This window comes from Chenopodium quinoa, unplaced genomic scaffold (assembly GCF_001683475.1).
Source record: "Chenopodium quinoa cultivar QQ74 unplaced genomic scaffold, ASM168347v1, whole genome shotgun sequence".
Taxonomy (NCBI): Eukaryota; Viridiplantae; Streptophyta; class Magnoliopsida; order Caryophyllales; family Amaranthaceae; genus Chenopodium; species Chenopodium quinoa.
In genome coordinates, this window is record NW_018743199.1 from 4,303,468 (window position 1) to 4,328,628 (window position 25,161).

Below are 25,161 nucleotides of genomic sequence, written 5' to 3' on the forward strand. Positions count from 1 at the left end.
CCCTTAGGGACCCGACTATTCCATTATCCCTCTCAAACTTGAGCAACATAAGAGATGGGATTATAACAGCCTTGGAATTATTCAGGGTTGGTCGTCCCAGAATCATGTTGTAGGCCGAGAGTTCTTCTAATACCAGGAACCGGACTACCATGTGTCGTTCTTCCCCTTTTTCGCCCAGGCGGATGGGTAAATCCACTCGTCCTACTGGGTGGACGACTCCTCCTCCAAACCCTACTAAAGGGTGGGATGCCGAATGTATGCAATCAGTCTGATATTTTAGTTTCGACAGACATTTGCTACTGATGAGATATGAGGAGCTTCCGGTATCTATGAGGATTCGGCCAACTCTATGGTTGGCCACTTTACATTCAATAACGATAGGGTCGTCATGCGGCCCTCTTACCCCTCCTAGATCTTCTTCAGTGATGACAATCTCAGGAAATGAATATTTGGAGGGCCGTTCTTGGTGAACGGAATTTACATCTAACCGTCTGATATTGTCTTTGTTGCCCCTAATAGTGGGGCCGCCTCCTGAGAAGCCGCCTGCAATGGTGTAGACGACTGCATCATCTGTATCGGAGCTGTCGGCCTGTTGATTCTTTTTGGTCGACTGCTTTTTTGAGGAAGTGTTCCCCGTAGATTTCTTGACATAAGTGTCAAGATCACCTTGCTCAGCTAGGCGGTCCAGATACCGCATGAGACTGATGCATTCATTGGTGTGATGACCGACATCTTCATGATAATCACATAATTTTTCTTGGTTTCGGTTGTTTGCAGAACCCTTCATGGGGATCGGCTTCTCAATTGAGATCCGTCCCTTGATTTCCTTTAGGATAAATTGGCTATCCTTGTTAAACGCATACTTTGGGGAGTATGGTTTGAATTCTTTTTTCTTCTTCTGGGCCGGCTGTTTAGAGGAATCAGCCGCCCAGACCTCTTTTCTCTTCTCATCTTTGTTTGACGACTGTTTCTGTCGTCCTTCTCTTTTGTCGGACCATTTCCCGTCTGACTGTTTTACCGTACTACAAATATCAGTCGCCTGTATATAGGCTTCCGCTTCAATCAAGGCCTCTTGAAGAGTCGCCACCCTCTTTCGGACCAAATCGAATTTGAAGGTCGACCCGTCTTTGAGACCTCTGAAAAAGTCAGTATATGCTACTTCATCCGGTAACCCTTGAATCTGTATCCTCATCAGGTTAAACCGCCTGATGTAAGAACGAAGCCCCTCCTTCTCGCCCTGCTGAATTGTTCCTAAATCAAGGGTCGTCTTCTTTGCAGGGATGTTCATGGCGAAGTTGGAGGTGAATAAGTAAGCAAGCGTCTTGAAGTTATTTACACAACCAGTCGGCAGGTTGCCGAACCATTGTTGTGCGATTCCTTTGAGAGTCGCTGGGAAACACTTGCACCAAGTGGGATCATCCAACCCTTGAAGGTACATCAGGTTGGTGAATGTCATCAGATGGTCTTCTGGGTTAGTAGTGCCGTCATAGGCGCCTACTAATACATTTTTCACTTTGGTCGGCTGAGCGGCTTCAGTAATTTCCTTGGAGAAGGCCGACGGCTGTTCGCCAAGTCTAAGCAACCGTAGCTGCCAGTCCATAGGTTGGACATTTTTTGCTGCATGTCCACCAAACGGAGGTGGCTGCAAAAAATACTGTTGTTGCGGTACAAACGGTAAGTTTGGTACCGCCTGGTCGGTATGAAAGCCGGACTGACGGGAGGTGCCGCCTGACTGACTCTCATGATACGACTGAGTATGCCTCATCGAGGTATTGCGCAGACTGTCTTGGAAGTTTGAAGTAGAGGCCGACTCTGACAATCGGTCACTCTTCTTCTGCTCTAGCAGTAGCCGAGCATCTGTGTATGTTTTCCTCGACCCGTCCGCTTGAATATGACGAACAGGTTTCCTCTTTCCTGGAGTAGGAAAATGGTATTTTGTGAAATCAAGGGCAGGTGGCTCCCACTTCCTAGATTTAGGATGAGGGGTCGCCTCTCGCCCCTGAACTGGCTTCCTCTTCCGTGAAGTGGAAGGTTTCTTAGCCGACTGCTCCTTGTCCAGAGCAGGCGGCTTCTTGTCGATCAACTCTTGAATTTCTCCCTTGAAGTCCCTCATGAAGGTCATGAGTTCGTTCCTTGTGATGGGAGCAGACCCATCAGTCGGCTGCTGCCGAACAGGCGGTGCGCCTGCTGGCTCACTTCCAGTTTGAAGATGTTCCCGTTCCCTCCTTTCGGTATGACGGGTACGTCGGGCCCTTAGGGTCCCGTCTGAAGCTGTGTGAGCTTCAACTTCAAATTCATTCTCAGTATCGTGGTCCGACTGAACTAGAGGGTCGTCCAGGGGACGTCTCTCTTCAGGAGCCGGTACAAACGTGGATGCCATCTCAGAAGTACTCTCCCCACAGACGGCGCCAAAATGTTTTGGGGTTTTCTGATGTCCTGCGGGAGAGTTACAATTCCGAGACTGGAACCGGACGCCTGTACCTGCAAAACAAACGGATGCTCCGGATGATTGGAGATCCGCCTCCGACGGTCAAGTTAGTACTTGATTAAGGAGTAATTAATGCGGAAATTAAAGTGATTGGGTCTCTCTAGGTGAGAGTGTTTAATGTGTGAAATCTGCGTAATCTCCCTTAATGAGGATTAACGGAGGTATTTATAACCTCGGGAAACGTGCCAATCTAGGTTTAGGTTAACCTTGGGATGATTGGGCTTCCCTCGGAAGTTGGGCCTAGGTGGCCGGCTTCTCCATTAGGCATGGAGTATGCCACGTGTCATGACATAATAAGTCCAGGGCGGACGAATAAGCGTGTGCCACGTGGCAAGCCTGAGAGGTCCAACTGGGGGACACTTGGCAGGACCTGATTGCCCACGTGGCGCATTCCGATTGGTGGGAGCAAAATCCCCTAATCAATTATTATTATTATTATTGTTGTTGTTGTTTTTGTTGATGTTGTCGTTGTAATAAGAGCTTAAAAGAATGAAATTTGGCTTTATATCATTAGCAATATCATTAGACATAAATTAAGAGCTGAGCTGAGCTGAACTGAACTGTACTGAATTTCAACGGAACAGAACAGGCCCTAAGTTCCTTTATTTTGGGCACGAAAATTACATATTCCCTTTGTTTCTTTAATTTGGTTGCAATTATTGTGACAACGTAAACCAATAATAACAATAGAACAGACAAGATAAAAAAAACTTACACATTTAATACAATGATATACAATCTTAGCAAGAACATGCACAAGAGCCCTACATACAATAGCTCGATCTGTATCTATAGATTGCTTACATATGATGAAAATCGCACCCTCCGAGCAGGCCTCGAAACGCAGGCGAACCTAGGAAGAGACTTACCAATCTTCTTAACCCAGTAATTCAGAGTTTTAACAAGTTTTATGTAAAGAGGAATATAAGATAACATAAAGATACATATAGGAAAAAAAGCAACTATATAAAGTGCAGTTTTAGTCCATCTTTCTTTCGTATTTACCATTAGAAGAATTGTTGCTGCGAATGCTACCATCATCATTGTCACTGACTAAAATAGTAGAGTAAAACCCAGCAGCAATTTCTGCGGGAGTGATCGTCGAAAGTCTTTTAACTGATAAGAGGACGTCAGTATAGCTAGAAATACGATGACTGCTGTCAAGGCGAAACCAAGGGAAAGTACATCAGTTACGGTAAAGACTAAGAAGAATGGCAGCCCTATGAGTAGAGGGTAGCCTGTTGTTTGATTTGGACCGCCCGGTATTGTGTAAGCAGCAGCAAAGGCGACTGTCGCAATTAGAATGATGACCACGGTGTTGTGTTCTGCTGTACGCTTTAGCCAGTCCTTGGCCTCGATACGAAGCTTTTCGTTGTTCATGGTGAATAGTTCGTCTGCGGTCATCATTTGATCGTTGCGGTGGTTCACTAGGTAGCTTGGACAAGTATTTTCTAAGTACTGCATATATTTTGTCATAGTAAAACAATAATGGGTGAGACATGTAACAAGTCAATTCAGTTAACTTATCAATTTTAATTCCTTTTGTGTTAACTTCAATTACTTCAGTCAATAGCGTTGTAGGGGAAATGATTTTGGCACATTAAAGTTGATTTTGGCACACCCTTATGTGAGATTGCAATTATCTATGTTTTTCTCACATAGAGGTGTGCCAAAATCACTTTTCCATTTGTAGAACTAGTCGTTGCACTTGTATTAAATTGTTTAGGACAGAAAAGTGTTGCAAAGACTAGTCCTACAAACAATACTGATTGAAATAATAGACGCATCTTAATATTTTTTTTAAAAAAAAATTAAAAAAAAAAACCCGAAGAATACATGAAAGGTTGGTGACGTTGCATATGTACCTCTAGCAAGAGCAAGTCATCGGACAATTGTAGCACGGGACTTTTCATCTTCGTGACAGGAAGAACATCCCGGGGGCATCCAACCATATGTAAGATGGAGTTGTTCCTGTTATCAACAGCTCCTAATAAGCCTCTATTGAGGTGAAACTTGTTGTTCAACAAGCTTAAAAATTGACATGTTTCGACTTTTGACAGCTACATGTAACACGTTTTCTTGGCTATGATTTATATAGTTCACTGCCTGTGGATACATGTCTAGTATCTCTGTGACAATCTCAATGCAGCCTTTCCTAGCTGCCAATAGCAATGGAGTTTCATCACTGTCCGAAACACCGCCTCTATAAATTGTCTCCCGGCTTTCCCCTCTCTCTATGTCAAAGTACTGATCATGTTGTTGGTTGTCTTCTCTAGACTCGTCACCAATTATAGGAATAACACCCATGATAACGGGCGTAACCTCACCTCGTGGCTCGTGTGTGTTCTTCCAAGATGTGTCGTGTTGAATCAAATCTTGGCAAGATTCAGCGCATCCTTGTGCCCTCTTTTCACCTCTTTGATTTCCTCTATCATAGGTAATATCCAGCATGATTTACCTACATATATAGTCGAATAGTACAAGTAACAAATGACTCGATCAATATTAACAAGTAACGTATGATTTACCTATTACCTTCGTTAATTTTTAGTTGCAACAAAAGAATTTTTTATGTCTCGCAAATAATTAATACTCCTTTGTCACAACTAAAAATTAACAGATGTAGTAAATACTTTGTTTTTTTTATTATCGATCATATATCTTACTAACCTATGCTTAATGTGTATCCAAAGGCTTTTAGAATGATATTCGCTTCTTCGATTGTGCCTTGTTCATCAATTGATACACCTAAAAAAAGTATATTTCATTACCTTCTCCAAATGAAAATTTATAAGTTTTAAAAGCTATTCAATAAATCAAAGCCTTAATCCCATAAGTGAGTTAAGAGAAAAGAGCTCAAAATACATACTCGAGTAAAGAAGTTCCTTAATGAGCCCAAATTCTGTTCCACTTTTGAATGCTGCTGGAGTACAAGCAAGAATTTGAAGAGCAGTCATATTTTGAGCTCGTATATTACAAAGATAGGGATATTTTCTTGCTATCATAAGCGCCATATCTGTTTGTTACATAAATAATTAGTCATATGACATCTACAATAACGCTAATATAGATATGTAAACCACATATTTAGATGGTTATTATTTATTGATAAAGCCAAAAAAAAAAACACTCACCAAAGTTTCTTGTGAGGATAGCCATGTGAAGAATGGTAGTGCCATCGTCTCTCTGGAAGAAGTATAAATGTGTAATTTCTTTGTTCAATTCACAGAATTTATCTACCTCCTCAGCAAGGTACTCAAAGATTTTCCTCCTACCATAGCGAGTAGCTCGAAAGATACAAGACTCACCCCATTTATTACGCGCTTGTATCAACTCAGGAACTTTGTGTAACATCTTCCTTACCAATTCGAGTCCTTGGTTAGATGTGGACGCGTCATGGAGTATGGTGTCACCCCAAGCATTTGTTCGTTCAACAAGTACATTGAGTGAATTCTTAGGCAAACCATCAAAAAGTTCATTAGCTAACTCAAACTTTTTGGAGTAACATGCTAAATGTAGCACCGTGGAATTGTTTATGGTGCAATAATGTAACGAATGATCAGGTGTCTGTTTGCAAAGCTCAATGACCTCGTCTTTGTTGTGATTGTTGCAGAGGGCGCGGTATAACTTTGTTTGTAGCTCATCAACTGCCATGATCATAGACCACGGAAATTCAAAAGAATGAAGGAAAACACACAAACAATAAGCAAGAGTTGAGGCAATAAGAAGAACAAATGTTACAGTACCTTATAATATATGCTACTAAATGAATATACCTATTTATCTTAGAAAGATGAACCCAATACTTTACTTAAATTATGTCATTGTCCTTTGTTAAGAAAAGCATTTGAAAGTTATACTGTGCACAAAAACGCATACTTATGCTAGATGTAAACTAAAGATGCTACAATTGTCCAACAATCTTGGAATTATACTCAATAAAATTGTCTTAATTGGGAAAGTATATATGCTAAGTACAAATTAAAAGCAACAAGAAGTGCTCGATATGATCCATGCAAATCACCTTAAGGAGTGGTTCTTGTTAAGGTATATGTAAATATCTTTGTAGTTCGTTAAGTAATTATTCGTGTATCGCCTTTTCAATTTTATTGCCTTGGGTTATGCCTTGTATATTTGTTATATGAAGTAAAAAATATAACGTTCACCAGTGATCAAAAAGTAACTTTGAAGATATATATACTTTTTGAGTTAGATTTCGAAAGAATATAAATTGGGCAAGGGCAACCCGAATAAGGAGAAGGAAAGTTTGATCCACAAACAAGGCTTAGGTGCTTCCAAATCAAAACCAATTGGCAATAGTAAGAGATACTCTTCTACCTTATAAAGTGGATATATCTCTCCGCTTTCTCCCATGTGGGACACTCACAACTCCGAAACCTCCAAAATTTCTAAAAAAAGCGTGGATATTAGCCTTCAATTTTTGAATTTTTTGACTTTTTCGCACGAAAATTAAAATTGCCGAAATGTATACCATGGTCCCTAATACCCTTAGGGAGTCCAATTGGGTAGGTGGAACCAACCAATTTGTCTTTAAACGGCCAATTTATTGATTCACAACTTGCACCGATGCGATTTCTTTAATTCAAGCCTACCACGAACATTCATGACAACATATAATAATTATATATGGTTCCAAACGGCATTATATGACCCTGAGATGTATCTCCTAAAATCTCGAGTCTTTTCGTCAACAGGCCCCGAAACCTCAAAAATTTCTCAAAAAGCGTGGATAATTAGACTTCAATTTTGGAATTTTTTGACTTTTTTTCGCCCTGAAAAAAAAAATTGACGAAATATTTACCATGGTCCCTAATACCCTCCGATAGTCCAATTGGGTGGGTCGAACCATCCAATTTGCCTTCAAACGACCTATTTACCGGAATACAACTTGCACCGATTTGATTAACTCAAGCCTACCACGAACATTTATGACAACATATAATGATCATATATGATTCCAAATGGCATGATATGACCCTGAGATGTATCCCTTAAATTTTCGAGGCTTTTCGACACCTGGCCTCGAAAACTCCAAAATTTCTCAAAAAGCGTGGATATAATGCCTTCAATTTTTGAATTTTTCGACTTTTTTTTCACCCGCAAATAAAAATTGTCAAAATGTTTACCATGGTAACTAATACTCTCCGGGAGTCTAATTGGGTGGGTAGAACTATCCAATTTGCCTTTAAACGGCAAATTTACCGATTTACGTTACATCTTACACCGATTTCATTAACTCAAGCCTACCTCGAACATTTATAAAAACATATAACGATCATATATAATTCCTAACGTCATTATATGACCCTGAGATGTATCCCCTAAAATCTCAAAGCTTTTCGACACCGTGACCCAAAATCTCAAAAATTTCTCAAAAAACATGTATATAAGCCTTCAATTTTTGAATTTTTTTCGCCCACAAATAAAAATTGCCGAAATTTTTACCATGTTTCCTAATATCCTCTAGAAGTCCAATTGGGTGGGTTGAACTATCCAATTTGCCTTTAAACGGCCAATTTACCGGTTTACAACGACTTGTACCGAATTCATTAACTCAAGCCTACCACGAACATTTATGACAACATTTCATGATCATAAATGGTTCCAAATGGAATTATATGACCCCGAGATGTAGTACCCCCTAAAATTTAAAGGTTTTTCGACACCGGGGCTCGATACCTGAAAATTTCTCAAAAACGTGGACCTTAGCCTTTAATTTTGGATTTTTTTTTTTACTTTTTTCGCCTGAAAATAAAAATTGCTGAAATGTTTACCATGGTCCCTAATAACCTCTAGGAGTCCAATTGGGTGGGTGGAACCATCTAATTTGCCTTTAAACGATCAATTTACCGGTTTACAACTTGCACCGATTTCATCAACTCAAGCCTACCACGAAAATCTATGACAACATATAATGATCATATATGGTTCCAAACGGCATTATATGACCCCTATATGTATCCCCCAAAATTTCAAGACTTTTCGACACCAGGCCCCGAAACCTCCAAAATTTCTCAAAAACCATGGACATTAGCCTTCAATTTTGGAAATTTTTGACTTTTTTTAGCCCGAAAATAAAAATTGTCGAACTGTTTACCATGGTCCTTAATACCCCCCCCCCCGGTAGTCCAATTGGGTGGGTGGAACCATCCAATTTTCCTTTAAACGACCAATTTACCGGATTACAACTTGCACCAATTTCATCAACTCATGCCTACCACGAACATTTATGACAACAAATAATGATCATATATGGTTCAAAATGACATTATATGAACCTGAGATGTATTCCCTAGAATCTCAAGACTTTTCGATACGGGGCCCCGAAACCTCTAAAATTTCTCAAAAAGCGTGGATAGTAGCCTTTATTTTTGGAATTTTTTAGACTTTTTTCGCCCGGAAATAATAATTTCCGAAATGTTTACCATGTTCCCTTATACCTTTCGGGAGTCCAATTGGGTGGGTGGAACCATCCAATTTTCCTTTAAACATCCTATTTACCGGTGTATGACTTGCACCGATTTCATTAAATCAAGCCTACCACGAACATTTATGACAACATATTGATCATATATGGTTCAAAACGTCATTATATGATCCCGAGGTGTATTCCCTAAAATCTTAAGGCTTTTCGACACCGTGCCCCGAAACCTCCAAAATTTCTAAAAAAGCGTGGATATAAGCCTTCAATTTTGGAATTTTTTGATATTTTTGCCCGGAAATAAAAATTGCCGAAATTTTTACCATGATCCCTAATACATTCTGGGAGTCCAATTGGGTGGGTTGAACTATCCAATTTGCCTTTTAATGACCAATTTACCGGTTTATAACTTGCACCGATTTCATTAAATCAAGCTTACCACGAACATTTATGACAACATATAACGATCATAAATGGCTCCAAACGACATTATATAACCGCGAGATGTATCCTCTAGAATTTCAAGACTTTTCGACACCGGGCCCTGAGTCCTCCAAAATTTCTCAAAAAGCGTGGATATTAGCCTTCAAATTTGTAATTTTTAACTTTTTATCGCTCGGAAATAAAAATTGTCGAAATGTTTACCATGATCCCTAATACCTTCCAGGAGTCCCATTGGGTGGTTGGAACCATCCAATTGCCTTTAAACGACCAATTTACCGATTTACAACTTGCACCGATTTCATTAACTCAAGCCTACTACGAACATTTATAACAACAAATAATGATCATATATGGTTCCAAACGGCATTATATATGACCCCAATATGTATCCCCTAGCTAGAATTTCAAGACTTTTTTACACCGGGCTCCGAAACCTTTAAAATTTCTCAAAAAGCATGGATATTAGTCTTCAATTTTGGAATTTTTTTTTATTTTTTTTTCGCCCGGGAATAAAAATTGCTGAAATGTTTACCATGTTCCCTAATATCCTCCGAGAGTCCAATTGGGTTGGCCGAACCATCCAATTTGCCTTGAAACGACCAATTTATCGGTTTACAACTTGCACGGATTTCATTAACTCAAGCATATTACGAATATTTATGACAACATGTAATGATCATATATGGTTTCAAACGGCATTATATGACCCCGATATGTATCCCATAGAATTTCAAGACTTTTCGACACCGGGTCCCGAAACCTCCAAAATTTCTTAAAAAGCTTGGATAAGCCTTCAATTTTTGAATTTTTTGGCTTTTTTTTTTCCCGAAATAAAAATTGCCGAAATGTTTACCATGGTCCTTAATATCCTACGGGAGTCCAATTGGGTGTGTGGAACCATCTAATTTGTTGTTAAACGGCCAATTTACCGGTTTACAACTAGCACCTATTTACCGGTTTACAATGGCCAATTTAATTAACTTGCACCGAACCCGACTTGAACCGAAATTGACCATAATTTGTTTTAACACGTCAAAACCCGAATTTAACCCGACTTGTAACTAACCTGACCTGAATTCAGCCCGACCCGTTCCTAACCCGACCCAAATTTAACCAAACTTGTTACAAACCCGACCCGAAATCAACCCGACTTGTTATTGACCTGACCCAAATTCAACCCGACTTGTTCTTGACCCAACCCGAATTTTACCACACCTATTACTTACCTGACCCAAAAATTCAACCCAATCTGTTACTAACCCGACTTGAAATTAACGCGACTTGTTATTGACTCGACCTAAATTCAACCCAAATGATTCATGATGACCCGATTTCAAATCACCTTAAATGCAATTTAGACCACCTAATTATTATTGATCAAAACATTTTGTCTAGGGAGATCAAGTCGGTCCAGGCCAGCAAAAGAAAGAAGCATCATCCTCAAATTTAAGAGTTAAATATAGTATATATTTGTTGTATGGTTAAAGGAGATAATTATCTTCCTAAATTATAGACTATAATTCCCTAGTATATTGTCATATATATTAAAGTCAAATTAAAGGAAATAATTAGCTTGATAAAAATGATAATTATCTATTTATAGTTAGTTAAACCCGAATATGACCTGACTTGGAAATGACCCGACCTGATTGTTACCTGCAAATTATTGACTTGAACATAACCCGACTTGAATCCGAGAATGACCCGACTTGCAAATGACCCAACCTGATTATAACCCGCAAATTATTGACTTGAACCGAACCTGACTTGAACCCGAGAATGACTGGACTTGAAAATGACCCGACCTGATTATAATCCGTAAATTATTGACTATTAAAACTCGAGAATGACCCAACCTGATTCTAACAGCAAATTATTGACTTGAACCAAACCTGACTCGAACCCGAGAATTACTTAATCAGTTTTAACCCGTGAAAACCTGAATTAAACCCGACCTATTGTTCACCCGTCCCGAATGTAACTCGACTTGTTATTAAACCGACCCAGACCCGATAAGAAGTATGACCCAACCCAAACCCACCCGCATAGGTTATGGAATTAATCCGAATTGACCCGACCCACTATTACCCGACCCGTTTATCCAAATTGATAGCTCTACTCACAAGTGGATTACAATGAGTTTCAACATTTTGTGATCTAGTACTATTTTTACCAACAAATCATTTATATCACAAAAAGAAAAGAAAAAAGTTTTTATAACCCTAAGTCCCTAACTCACCTTAATTCTCTACAGAAAACGAACAACTACATCATCGACTAACAACTCCATCATAGGATGACAGGAATACTACCTACTCATGTAAATTCATTAAAATTAACAGCAAAAATTTAACACAAACTAAAGAAAATGGATCGGAAATTAGATTATTTCTAGTGTGATGGCCAAAAAACACGGCTTATATCTTTTACATATGAATGTATGATCAATATAAGAACTTAAGAAGTAAAGAGATCAAATTAGTGGTGGTTAATCTGTCAAAAGAAAAGTGCTTCAAAGTTGACATGGTAATTGGGCTTTGTGGGTTGGGCTGCTTATGATGTGAAGAAGATGTTACAAATGCTGGCCTTTTATTTTTTTATAAAATAACCCAAAAAATTTAAAAAACACAAATTGTTGAGAGTGGGATTTGAACCCACGCCCTTTCGGACCAGAACCTTAATCTGGCGCCTTAGACCAACTCGGCCATCTCAACGTTGTGCTCTTTGTTTGAGGAGAAAGAAATATAAACCGTACTGTTTATTGAGTAAAATTTCTGTTCTACTTTCGGAATATTATTGTTTTTATTTTTTAAAAACTAAAAACCTCAAATGGACCTATTAAAGAAATGTTGTTCTCTTCACCTTATTTTTGCTGAAATTTTTTTTTTTTTTTACTAAAATGATTTTTTTTGCTAGACTTAAAATTTTTTAAATGGTAATTTTTTCTTACTAATTAAAACTTATTTTTACTAACTAGAAATATACTTACTGAATATGAAGTACTTTTACGGTAAAGGGCTTAAATTGATTGCTATAAAACATAGTTTAATATAATTTATTACTCTATTGCTTATAACCTATAAAATACAAAGTAATGTTTATTATAGGAAATTTTGTGGACAAATTGTTGTATTTATACTTTTTTTGATAGGAAATTAAGATAAAGGGTACTAGAATGTCAATACTCCAAATAAGTCAACTTAGCAGGATGAACATCTTGGACAATTAGGGAGAGTGGAGAAAAAATAAAGGGAATTTCCTCTATCAAATTGTCTCACTTTTAATGGAGGTTGAACCTTCAATCGCATAGCTAGATGATAATCTCCTTCCGCTAAGGTAAGCTTATTTTGAGATAATAGTTGCACGTATCAAATATATGGTTTCTCTCTTCATTATTGAAAACAATGAAATAAAAAAAAGTTGTATTTGTGCAATGGTGGTCTAGTGGATCTGGATTTTTAAATTTGATATCTTAAGTGTTTTAGTATCTAACACACTTTCGACGAACACATGCATGATACATGCACTGATTTAATAGACCAGTAGTATATACCATCTATAGTTTTGATATCAGCTTTAATGTTAATTTATTTTGACATCAACTTTAATATTAATTTAATGTTAATTAGTTATTTTGATACGAAGTATAAACTACTCCGTATTGAACAATGCTAATTCTATCAACTTTAGATCTTTTTCCAATGTTGTATTTACATTTTCCAATAGTTACCCTTACATCACTAGCATTAAGAAAACATATTATTGTGTATCATGCCCAAATCTAGTTTGATTTGCTTGAATGAGTTTTGTATATATTAATGAAGCATAGCTGAGTTAGTGGCCTTAGTGCATAAACAAAGTTGGAAGTGTTTTCAAAATTCAATTCCTATCAAAGCACTTGTTGCATATGGAATCTTGTTTTGTCATGGAGACCTTGTTTTGGTAAGTTGTTTGGATGTTGTCATGCATAAATTGTTTTGCTTCATGTTTACTACTACGATACAACTTCGCTTTATTAGGAGAGATATGTTCGTTGTTTACACACTAAAACTAAAATGTTATATTGATCCAAAATTGAATCGATTGACACAACATATTTGAAATAAATTCAAAATCCCAAAAATGAAATGTACCCTTTTAATTTCAACCTAATTGTATTATTGATCCAACTCTTACCTGACCCATATAGACGATTTCTTATTAAAATTCTAATGAGTAAATATTCAATTGCTACAACCAACGTAGGAACTATTAGCAAGCAAACACCTAATGACCTAGGACAATGAGCATGTGGTTTTAAATTATCTCAAAATTCACCCTTTAAACCATCATTATTATAACAACAATAATAATTAATATTATTTTTAAAGATAAAAAAAATCATATGCCCATTAGATTATCATGCATCCCACCCCTCTCTCACATGAACCTTACTCCCCAATAAAAATATCCCTCAAATTTAATAAACACTCACACCCAAAAACAAAAATTATAAAGAAAAAAAAAATCTACAAAAAAATAGAAGAAAGAACATAAAAAAAAGGTAACAAATTAAAACCTAAACCTAATAAAGGAAACAAGAACACCCAAAAATAATTAAATTTTTTAAAAAGGAAAGAAATAAAAATTCCATAGCAATGAAGCAGCTGCAAAACCTCCAACAACAACAAACCTCATCTTCTTCATCTATGTCGTCATCATCGGAAGCTGTTTCTCTCTCCTCTCTTCCTCCGACCACCGCCGATCCTCCGTCGGCGATGTCTTCGTCGGAAGATTTATCGGCGCCGTCAACCGCCACCGGCGGCCAAGAATCGATCGTCGTTGAACGTCGTGGTGATTTCTCCGCAATTTGTCGTTGGACCGTCGCTAATTTCCCTAAAATCAAAGCTAGGGCACTTTGGAGCAAGTATTTTGAGGTCGGAGGTTTTGATTGTCGTCTTCTTGTTTATCCTAAAGGTGATTCTCAAGCTTTACCTGGTTATATTTCGATTTATCTGCAAATTGTGGACCCTACTAAATCCCCTTCAAATTCTTTGAGATGGGAATGTTTTACTAGTTATAGATTATCTGTTGTTAATTTGTTGGATGATTCGAAAACTATACATAGGGATTCTTGGCATAGGTTTAGTAGTAAGAAGAAATCGCATGGTTGGTGTGATTTTACGCCTTCCAATTGTATTCTTGATTCTAAAGGAGGGTTTGTGTTTAATGGGGATTCTATTTTGATAATGGCGGATATTTTGATACTTAATGAGAGTGTTAATTTTACTAGGGATAATAATAATAGTAGTAATAGCAGTAGTAGTAGTAATAATAATGAGGTGCAATGTGGGGCTGGCGGCGGAGGAGGGGGGATTTCCGGGTTGGGGAACGTTGGGCCGTCTTCGTCTGATGTGTTGAGTGGAAAGTTTACTTGGAAAGTTCATAATTTTAGTTTGTTTAAGGAGATGATTAAGACGCAGAAGATTATGAGCCCGGTGTTTCCTGCTGGGGAGTGTAATTTGAGGATTAGTGTGTACCAGAGCTCGGTCAATGGGGTGGAGCATTTGTCCATGTGTTTGGAGAGTAAGGATACGGAGAAGAGTAGTGGTACGACGGTGCTGCTGTCTGAGAGGAGTTGTTGGTGTTTGTTTAGGATGTCGGTATTGAATCAGAAGCAGGGGTTGAATCATATGCAGAGGGACTCGTATGGGAGGTTTGCAGCAGATAATAAGAGTGGGGATAATACAAGCTTGGGGTGGAATGATTATATGAAGATGTTGGATTTTGTTGGCCCGGATGCAGGGTTTTTGGTAGATGATACTGCGGTTTTCAGCACTTCGTTCCACGTTATTAAGGAGTTTAGTAGTTTTTCTAAGAATGGGACTGCTCTAGGAGCGAGGGTTGGAAGTGGTGGCTCGAGGAAGGCAGATAGCCATAGTGGGAAGTTCACTTGGAGGATTGACAATTTTACCAGATTGAAGGACCTTCTGAAGAAAAGAAAGATAACTGGGCTCTGCATTAAGAGCAGGAGGTTTCAGATTGGCAATCGAGACTGTCGCCTTATTGTATATCCTCGAGGTATGTGAATCTTTAATCTTCACAACTGATTATTTCTCGAGCTACCCATATCTTCTGTTTTTAATGCTCATGATGCATATGAAGACACTGTTTGTCTTGTTGGAAACCTTATGCCTTAAAGTTGTATTTGAATTTAGTAGACGGATTATGATTTTCAACCTTTCCTGTATTCTAATTCCAGTTCATGTCAAATATTCTTTAAAGATTGTTTATGTTTGTTACTCTTAAGCTTTATGCCATAAAGATGCAAGCTTTAATTATTTCCCCAACCAGTAATTTATTTTATTAACTATTGTAAGGAGAAAATGGTTATTTAATGACTCATTTTACATTCGAAACTTTTAGTGGAAAGTGTCATGGACCCAACCTTATGAACCTGTGATTTGAAGTGTCATTCCTCACAATCCATGTCCTTTTGCATTATTTGGAGGGGGCTGGGGTGCAAGTGTATATTGCTGGCCTTGTAGGTATTTCAAGTTTCATTTTTCAAATAATTAAGTGCTGAACTTTTGTGATGGTTTTTTCTTCCCAATTCCTGCAAAATCTTACACTCTTGTGCTATCAGGGCAGTCTCAGCCTCCGTGTCACCTTTCTGTATTTCTTGAGGTTACGGATTCACGAAATACCTCCAGTGATTGGAGTTGCTTTGTTAGTCATAGGCTATCAGTTGTGAACCAGAAGATTGAGGAAAAATCTGTGACAAAAGAATCTCAAAATCGCTACTCCAAAGCTGCTAAGGATTGGGGCTGGCGTGAATTTGTTACACTTACTAGCCTGTTTGATCAAGACTCAGGGTTCCTTGTGCAGGATAGTGTTATTTTCTCAGCAGAGGTTCTTATTTTGAAGGAAACCTCCGTCACGGAGGACTTCTCTGAGAACGGTTCTGAGAATGATAGCACTGGGAAGAAAAGTTCGTTTACCTGGAAAGTTGAAAACTTCATGTCCTTCAAGGAAATAATGGAAACCCGTAAAATCTTCAGCAAATTCTTTCAGGCTGGTGGATGTGAGCTACGCATTGGTAAGTCTATAATCTTACGAAAATCTTTCCTGCTCCATGCTCTTTGTTGTATGGTTGATGATCATTAGTTAACGGCTTAAATTTTATGGCTCAGGTGTTTATGAGTCCTTCGACACCATATGCATATATCTGGAGAGTGATCAATCATCTGGAAGTGATCCTGATAAGAATTTTTGGGTTAGATACAGGATGGCCGTGGTGAATCAGAAGAATTCTTCCAGGACTGTTTGGAAGGAGTCCTCTATATGTACAAAGACTTGGAACAATTCTGTTCTCCAGTTCATGAAGGTTTCTGACATACTAGAACCAGATGCTGGGTTTCTTTTGCGAGATAGTGTGGTTTTTGTCTGTGAAATCTTGGATTGCTGTCCTTGGTTTGAGTTCTCTGACTTGGAGGTAAATGGACAATCTGATTTCTTCCCATTGTGTTAATTAATGGTTTTCTGTTGTGTTAACGCTGTTGTATGGACTGTATTTGGTGGATGCTTACATTAAATGGTTTCCTATCTGTGGAATTAATAAAAAGAAGACAACAATGTAAAGGAATTAAAGACAACACAGATTGTTTAAGTATTCAGTTCCATCTGGTGATGTGTTATGCCCATGCTGTTTGTGGTAACTATGGTTCATAGTTGTCCACTTCTATGCAGCATAGGAAACTTCTTACCATTGCCTTAACAAAAAGAAAATATAATTCTTACTTTAATCTGACATTGGTTAGAATATTGTGGTTAATTTCTCAAATGGGCTCGATTATAGTTTTCAAGATTTTGTTAAGGCTGATTCAAGTCTTCTTGGGTAAAACACTAATTTGTTGATTTTTACTACGTATAAAACACTAATTTGTTAATAAAGGAATAATTCAATAAAACCCTTTTATACGTCACTTTTACATGAAACATTTTTGGTATTGAATCCTCAATCTAGTTTTATTCACCACTGGTGGAACATTACACAGATGTATAACTTGGAGATAAGCAAGACAGAGCTTGATTCCTTGGCATTATACTTCCAGAACCTGTGTAGATCATGCTACTGGTAGTGGGGGTAGTGTTTTGTATGTCAAATGGTGCTGATGCGTGGCTAATAATTTATTTTTTATTTATTTTTATTTTTTTGTGAAAAAAGATCCAAGAAACATTACTATAAGATCTATAGATAGTCGCTGGGGTTCCCTAACAAAACACCACCTTCATTTTCTAATAGTTAATTCTATTCTATAAGATCTATATCTCTAGTTATTTTATTTTATATTTTTTTAAGTAAATGTTAAGAAGTTTTTAATAGAATACATGTGAGGCTAATCCTATATAACCACTCCTAGTTTTATGTATTAAAAAAAAACATGTGGTGAAAGTTATTACATGAATAGTGTCAAAAGTCAAAATGGTTCAATTATTTTCAAACTGAGGTAGTAATACATAGGGTGTGTTCTATTCACTAGATTTTCACTAATATGAGCTTACCTATTGAACCTGCCTATACTTATCTGTCTAAACTTGCAACTTATTTTAGTTTTAATTTGAACTTGAGTAAACCTTATCAAAACTTTTTTTCTCTAAACTTATGAAGTTATGAGTCCTAAAATAAGTGAAAATAATGTGAATTAAACAAAGCCTTAGCACAATTTAATAAAAACTATAATACTGTATTTCTGTAATTGATGAGATATTTTGATAGTGTACATAATATGATATAAGTCATATATCGAAAAAATTACTCATTTTGGCATGTAACTCTTTGTAAATGCCTTTAGCTCCTATCTTTTCCCGTTTTAGTATGGCTTATTAATTTAATCTTCTAGTTTACTAGAATTCCTAGGTGTATATGCTACAAGGAAACTGCTATTTCTTATCTTTTACCTGTTTTTATTTTTTTATTTTTTTTATTATTATTTTTTTAATATTTTTTACCTGTTCTATTTTTGTTACGACACCGAGGACAATGCCGAAACCAAAGCTAGTATTAAAATTGAATAAGGATTAATACGAGCTGTTTGAATTGACCAAGCATCTTAAAATTCTGCATGTCTTGTGATGTCATGTGCTACAACTTTTATTCAAATTTTTTGAACTTATTGATCCTTATCGAAACCTTTATAACCAGAAAGTCTGAAACAAATCTTTGAGATGAAAAGAACAAGGCCTTTATCTGAAGATTGTTAATGCCCTTGTCTGTTGTACTTCAACCACCATAATAACTGCGAGAGAAGGGAGATCTTTTTTGGTGTCTGATACTGTGATATGTGGAGCACCCAGAATTTAGTCATTTGAGATGTTGTTTCCCGTCTTTCATAGCTCAGTTCAAGTATGTTTATGGCTTTTTAAAATAAAGGTTGACACTACAGAAGAATAAATCTTGAGCAGAATTTTTTTAGGTTTTGAAAGCATGAGATAGATATTTCGAGCATTGTGGAAGGGAATATTTTTGGTAACTGCCCAATGATTCCCCAAAACTTTGTAAATTTATAAAATTGATAGCCTTTTTATGTATTATGAAGTATTATTACTATCATTTGACTACTTTGAAGTTGCAATGGGTATGGAGTCTGAGAATCAATGGGACATAGGCTTGAAACTTCAAAGGTGCAAGTAACCTATCTAACACCTTCGAACTAAAGCTTTCAAAACATATGGTGGCAGAGTGATAAGAGACCATTTTATGTACTACGTATTCTAAAAGGTTTTCTGATGGTCTGTAAATTACTGATTTTTTTTTTGGTTTGGCTGGATAGCTATGTTTTGAAGGGTATTCGGGTGCAGTTTTACTTTTCTCTGGCAAAAAGGGGATGATCGCATGTGTCCTTTTGACATTATTAGTTGTGTTTGTTCTTCCATTCCTTTAAACTCTCATGTCATGTTGTGTCTCTCTTGTCATACTCTTGCTTCCATTTGTCCTATCTTATGGGTATATCGGTCTGGAGAAAAAGAGTGATTGGATGCATGCTATAAAATTGTAGCAATTGTAGGTTTTCTCTGAGGAATTTATTTTTTGCTGGGGCAGGGGGAGATTGCCTCGGATCAAAATTTTCTTGGTTTTCCTTTTACTAACTATGAAATTATGAATTATTCCTTGCATGCTTCTCAGAGTTATCCATGGTTAACTTGTTGCAAATATCTGCTCTCATTTTGATCAGGTTCTTGCCTCTGAGGATGATCAGGATGCTCTGACAACTGACCCTGATGAACTGATAGACTCTGAAGATAGTGAAGGAATAAGCGGTGATGAAGAGGACATATTTAGAAAGCTTCTATCTAGAGCCGGGTTTCATCTTACATATGGGGACAATCCTTCACAACCGCAAGTCACTTTAAGAGAGAAACTTTTGATGGATGCTGGTGCTATAGCTGGTTTTTTAACTGGACTTCGTGTATATCTTGATGATCCCGTCAAAGTGAAGCGCTTACTTCTCCCTACCAAGTTTTCTGGTTCTAATGATGGAAAGAAGGTCTCCAAGTCAGAGGAATCATCCCCGAGTTTAATGAATTTGTTGATGGGAGTAAAAGTATTGCAGCAGGCTATTATTGATTTACTCCTGGATATAATGGTTGAATGTTGCCAGCCTTCAGAAGAAGGCTCTAATGATGATGTATGTGATGCAAACTCAAAGACTTCTCCAAATGATAATGGGGCTGTATCCCCTCTACATTTGGAAAGGGAAAATGGAGCAACAGAGCAAATGGAGCACCCTTTGTTTGAGAGATTGGATTCAGTAGCCAGTGGAAGTGTAAATTCTGCTGCTGTTCAAAGTACAAGGACGAGCACAGGTATGGGCACAACTGAAATTGATGTGCATGAAAAGTTTATTCCTGGACAGCCTACATGTCCACCAGAAACTTCTGCTCAGGTACCACCTGAAACAGCTTCTCTCCGCTCAAAGGTAATTTTTCTTGCTCTTAAAAAATATTATACTGATTTACTGAGTGTTGGATGAGTATGTTTTTGATTTCTTGTTTCTTCTTCTTCAGACTAAGTGGCCTGAGCAATCTGAGGAGCTGTTAGGACTCATTGTTAATTCCTTGAGAGCACTGGATGGAGCTGTTCCTCAAGGCTGTCCCGAGCCAAGACGAAGACCTCAATCTGCTCAAAAGATTGCTCTTGTTTTGGATAAAGCTCCTAAGCATTTGCAACTGGACCTTGTCGCTTTAGTGCCCAAATTGGTTGAGCCTTCCGAGCACCCTCTTGCAGCTTTTGCGCTTCTTGAAAGACTTCAGAAGCCTGACGTTGAACCGGAGTTGAGGTTACCTGTAAGATAATCTTCTTAAAGTGCTCTATCTCATTCTTGTATGGTTAAATTTTGTCCTAATCCTGTCTAAGTTCTCTATAGTAACCATCAGGTTCCTAAAGTTTTTCGTTTCTCCCATTTGCCTGATAGAATTCTGTTCCATATTTTGTGACTTTCATTGATGTTTTTGAAATTATCAATAGGTCTTTGGTGCTTTAAGTCAATTGGAGTGCAGCAGTGAGGTCTGGGAACAAGTTTTGTTTCAGTCTTTTGCACTTCTGGCAGAGTCAAATGATGAACCTCTGGCAGCTACAATAAATTTCATATTGAAGGCTGCAACTCATTGCCAGCATCTTCCAGAAGCTGTGAGTAACTTTTTTATATAACTTTGGGGCAATTTCCTTGTGGCAATGTACTTGCTTTAATTAATGTATTTAATGCTGTCTATTATTCCTCGCTTTAGGTCAGGTCTCTCCGTGTAAGGTTTAAACAACTGGGACCAGATGTTTCTCCTTGTGTTCTCGACTTTCTAACTAGGACTGTACATAGTTGGGCTGATGTTTCGGAAGCTATACTTAGAGATATTGATTCCGATGATGATTGTGGTGTAAATTGTTCTTCATTGCCTAATGGGGTGTTCTTTTTTGGTGAAAATGGTCCCCCTTCGGAAATCTTGACTGTGATGAATGAGCGTTCATTCTGTGGTAGTCATCATTTTTCTGATATCTACCTCCTGATTGAAATGTTATCCATACCTTGCCTTGCTGTTGATGCTTCTCAGACGTTTGAGAAAGCTGTGTTTCGAGGGGCCATAATGGCTCCATCTGTAGCAATGGTCTTAGAAAGACGTCATTCTCAAAGATCTGGGTATAATGCAAGATATCTTGCTGAAGCATTGCAGCACACAGAGGCAGTAGTAGAGGGAGAGGTCGATGAGCAGCTCATAGCCACACAAGATGATTTTACCACACTTCTTGGTCTGGCAGAGACTTTGGCACTGTCCGCTGATTCTCGTGTAAAAGGGTTTGTGAAGTTGCTTTATACTATCTTATTTAAATGGTATGCTGATGATTCCTATCGTGGGAGGATGCTGAAGAGATTGGTTGAACGTGCAACCTGTAGTGCGGATACTGCTAGAGAATTAGATTTAGATATGGAAGTCCTGGTACTTCTTGTCTGTGAGGAGCAAGAAATCATAAGACCAGTTCTTAGCATGATGCGGGAGGTTGCTGAACTTGCTAATGTTGATCGTGCAGCACTTTGGCATCAACTATGCTCTAGTGAAGACGAAATTGTCAGACTTCAAGAAGAATGGAAATCAGAAAAGACTAATTTGATTAATGAAAAAGCTATGATATTACAGAAGCTGAATGATTCTGAAGCGGCAAACTGTCGTCTCAAGGTACTTATGTGCTAATTTCAATCTACTTAATAATTCTTTGCATAATTTGATAGCTGACATTTTCATTGAATGCCAGGCTGAAATGAAGGCTGAGTTGGACCGTTTTGCTCGGGAAAAGAAGGAACTTTCAGAACAAATGCAGGATGTTGAAAGTCAACTTGATTGGCATCGTGCTGAGCGAGATGAGGAGATCACAAAGCTAGCTGCTGAGAAGAGAACACTGCATGATCGTCTTCATGATGCAGAGGTGCAGTTAGCTCAATTGAAGTCCAGGAAGCGCGATGAGCTAAAGGTGACTATCTGTCCTTAGGCTGAAAGAACCTGCCTTTTCCTATAGTTGCTATTAAATACGAAATAATTATAATGCTAAGATAGATATTGAATTGCCTAAATAATAGTGGTAGATTGGTAGTCATTCCTGGGAATACTTAATGCATGAAATCAAGTACTTTTACTATCTCTTTTCTACTTGTTTGAAATAAAAGTTGTGGTGGCGGTGGAGTTGGGTGCTATGACGTGATCATGGCTTAAATTTTGGCCTACATGTAATGTATTGGCTCTTAAGAGTTATTTGTTTTAGCTTGCAGAATCAATATTTCTTAGTTTTGAAGGACCATTATGCATCAGCTAATAGAGTTATCAGCTGATGAATTTGCTTATACAGGCCATTATGGCCTAAAAGTCATGAAACTTATTCTATGGAGTATTTTTCTTTGACATACGATAATTTACTTGGATCTTTTGTGAGACTTTAAAAAAATATAGTTCCATGATTGTGGCTGTCACTACAATTTTGAAACCAGTACTGATAAAAAGTAAAGTAGAATGGAATATGTTTATTGGTTCTATGTGCGGGTGGATAACAGGTAAATGATTTGTAATGTGTTGACATCACAATCCATGGCTGCTTAAGAGCTATCTCTCTGGCCTTCTCAATTGGTGTGATCATTGGAGGTGCTGACTTGAATTTGATGACATCTGTGGTGAATATTACAGAGAATAGTGAAGGAGAAAAATGCTCTTACCGAACGTTTAAAAAACGCCGAAGCTGCCAGGAAACGATTTGATGAAGAGTTGAAGCGATATGCGACGGAAAATGTGACTAGAGAGGAGATTAGGATATCATTGGAGGATGAAGTGCGTAGACTAACACAAACAGTTGGGCAAACCGAAGGGGAGAAGCGAGAGAAGGAGGAGCAAGTTGCTCGTTGTGAAGCATACATTGATGGAATGGAGTCAAAATTGCAGGCTTGCCAGGTATTTGCCTTAACTTTTGTTAGATCTGACAGCAAATATGTTCATATTTCATCATCCTAGTTCAGTGATTATTCCTATTTTGTAAATGCAATTTCCTTGTGCAATTTGTATGGCTTTATAATAAGATATTTCGTATGTTTTATTTTTGCTCCTGCTGGAAATTTTTGTCGTATAGTCATATACTATTTTAGGGTGTAATGGTTTGTGATGTGCATTTCCAAAATTCTCTTCTCAAAATTTTGGGGATAGATTATGTTAGTGAAACTGTCATATCCTTGATTACGAGGGGTTGTTATGTAACAATTCTTTAACTTGTCGTGTGATGAGTGGAGCAGTGTGCCAACAGCATCAGTGCTCAAAACTCTAGTGATCTTCTGCGATTTCTAGTTTAACCCCCTTGTTACTTCTGCTCCTGAACACATGAAACAATATTGACGAATAATATCTTTAAATCAATTAGTTAAAATTCTAAAATCTTAATATGTTGTATATGTACATTAAAAGTAACCCAATAACATCATTTCTACTAGAAGTAATAAATTTGTAAAAACGTAGAGAAAGCTAATACAAGTACATGAACAGTGGAATTATCAAAATGTTGCTTGTATATATAGAAATTGGGGGAGTGTTTCAAAAATTCAAAGTAATCGGAAAAGGTAGCCATTGCATTTAATTTCTATCTACTTTATATGTTTTACTGGTAGAAACAACTGTTTTGGTATTAATTCTAATCATTTTTATGCAGCAATACATCCATACGCTTGAGGCTTCACTTCAGGAAGAAATGTCACGGCATGCTCCTCTTTATGGTGCTGGCTTGGAGGCTCTTTCAACGGAGGAGCTTGAGACCTTGTCTGGAATTCACGAAGCAGGGTTACGGCAAATTCATGCCCTTCAACAACAGCGCAAGGGCTCTCCTTCTGGTAGTCCTCTTATTAGCCCACACGCACTTCCACATTCTCATGTATTATACTCCAATGTGTTGCCACATGCTGCACCACCTCCTTCATCCATGGCCGGTAATTTGCCCCCTAATCTCATCACAAACGGTGCTGGGATCCATGGCAATGGCCACGTAAATGGTGCAGTGGGACCTTGGTTCAAGCATTCTTAAAATAGCTGAGAAAGTGGTGGTTGCCCAGTTTTCTCGCTGGCCACTCACGCTTGAGGTTTTATTTGGTGGTTCTAGGGAAAAAAAGGGGTTTTATTCATTTTTTGGGGGGTCGATAGTGATTATGCCTCATCTTTGGCGTAACTACTGGTATTTCGGAGAGATCTTAGGGATACATATATAAGGGTAAATGAGGATGGCGACGTGTGGGTATAAGTTTTTGTATTTGCTAGAGGGGGGGTGTGTCTCTGTGAAACTAGTAGTTGCAAATGCCTACATTATTTCGTTCATCCTTTTTGCCTAAAAAGGTTAATTGAAAAAAGCTTCAAAAGTTTTGGTAGCTCCCTATTTCACATTATTGCTTTGATCAGACCCTGACTATGAATTTAGGTAATACGAAGGCTATTTATCTTTTGTAGATGGGCATGCAAAGCCATATATACAACCTTTTTTTATTTATTTAATTAATTAATTTATTAAGTGTTACAATCATAACAAACTTTATTTCAGGGTTATAAATTAGGAAAAAAAAACAGCAGCAGCAGCAAAAGAAAGAAGATATATTCCCTTTACATTTTGGGCTTGTTATATGCATGTAATGTCTTTTTTTTTTTTTTTTTTTTTCATTTAAACAAAATAAACGATAGCTTATGGTAAATTATTAGAGGCAGCCGGTAGATTAGTCATTTAGTTACCAGTCTAACCACTCGAGGG

The 25,161-nt window shown here is 37.7% G+C and overlaps 1 protein-coding gene and 1 non-coding gene across 2 annotated transcripts; one reads left to right on the forward strand and one right to left on the reverse strand.

Annotated features, from left to right (window-relative positions):
• Positions 1–12,007: 12,007 nt before the first annotated feature.
• Positions 12,008–12,088, reverse strand: TRNAL-AAG. Its single transcript has one exon. It is a non-coding gene; the product is annotated as a tRNA-Leu (tRNA).
• Positions 12,089–13,565: 1,477 nt separating this feature from the next.
• On the forward strand, positions 13,566–24,864 carry LOC110733609. Its single transcript, XM_021913676.1, has 10 exons — positions 13,566–15,434; positions 16,000–16,452; positions 16,547–16,848; positions 19,589–20,332; positions 20,421–20,699; positions 20,881–21,042; positions 21,141–22,079; positions 22,156–22,371; positions 23,076–23,336; positions 24,082–24,864. The coding sequence occupies exons 1-10, from the start codon at positions 14,012–14,014 to the stop codon at positions 24,448–24,450; spliced, it is 5,148 nt and encodes a 1,715-aa protein (XP_021769368.1). The 5' UTR covers positions 13,566–14,011; the 3' UTR covers positions 24,451–24,864.
• Positions 24,865–25,161: the final 297 nt, after the last annotated feature.

Bases quoted from the DNA above. Each gene is read 5' to 3' on its own strand.
- LOC110733609 (XM_021913676.1), top strand. From the start codon at position 14,012: ATGAAGCAGCTGCAAAACCTCCAACAACAACAAACCTCATCTTCTTCA. The intron at 15,435-15,999 runs GTATGTGAATCT...TTGTGCTATCAG, and splicing joins CCTTATTGTATATCCTCGAG to GGCAGTCTCAGCCTCCGTGT. The intron at 21,043-21,140 runs GTGAGTAACTTT...TCCTCGCTTTAG, and splicing joins GCCAGCATCTTCCAGAAGCT to GTCAGGTCTCTCCGTGTAAG.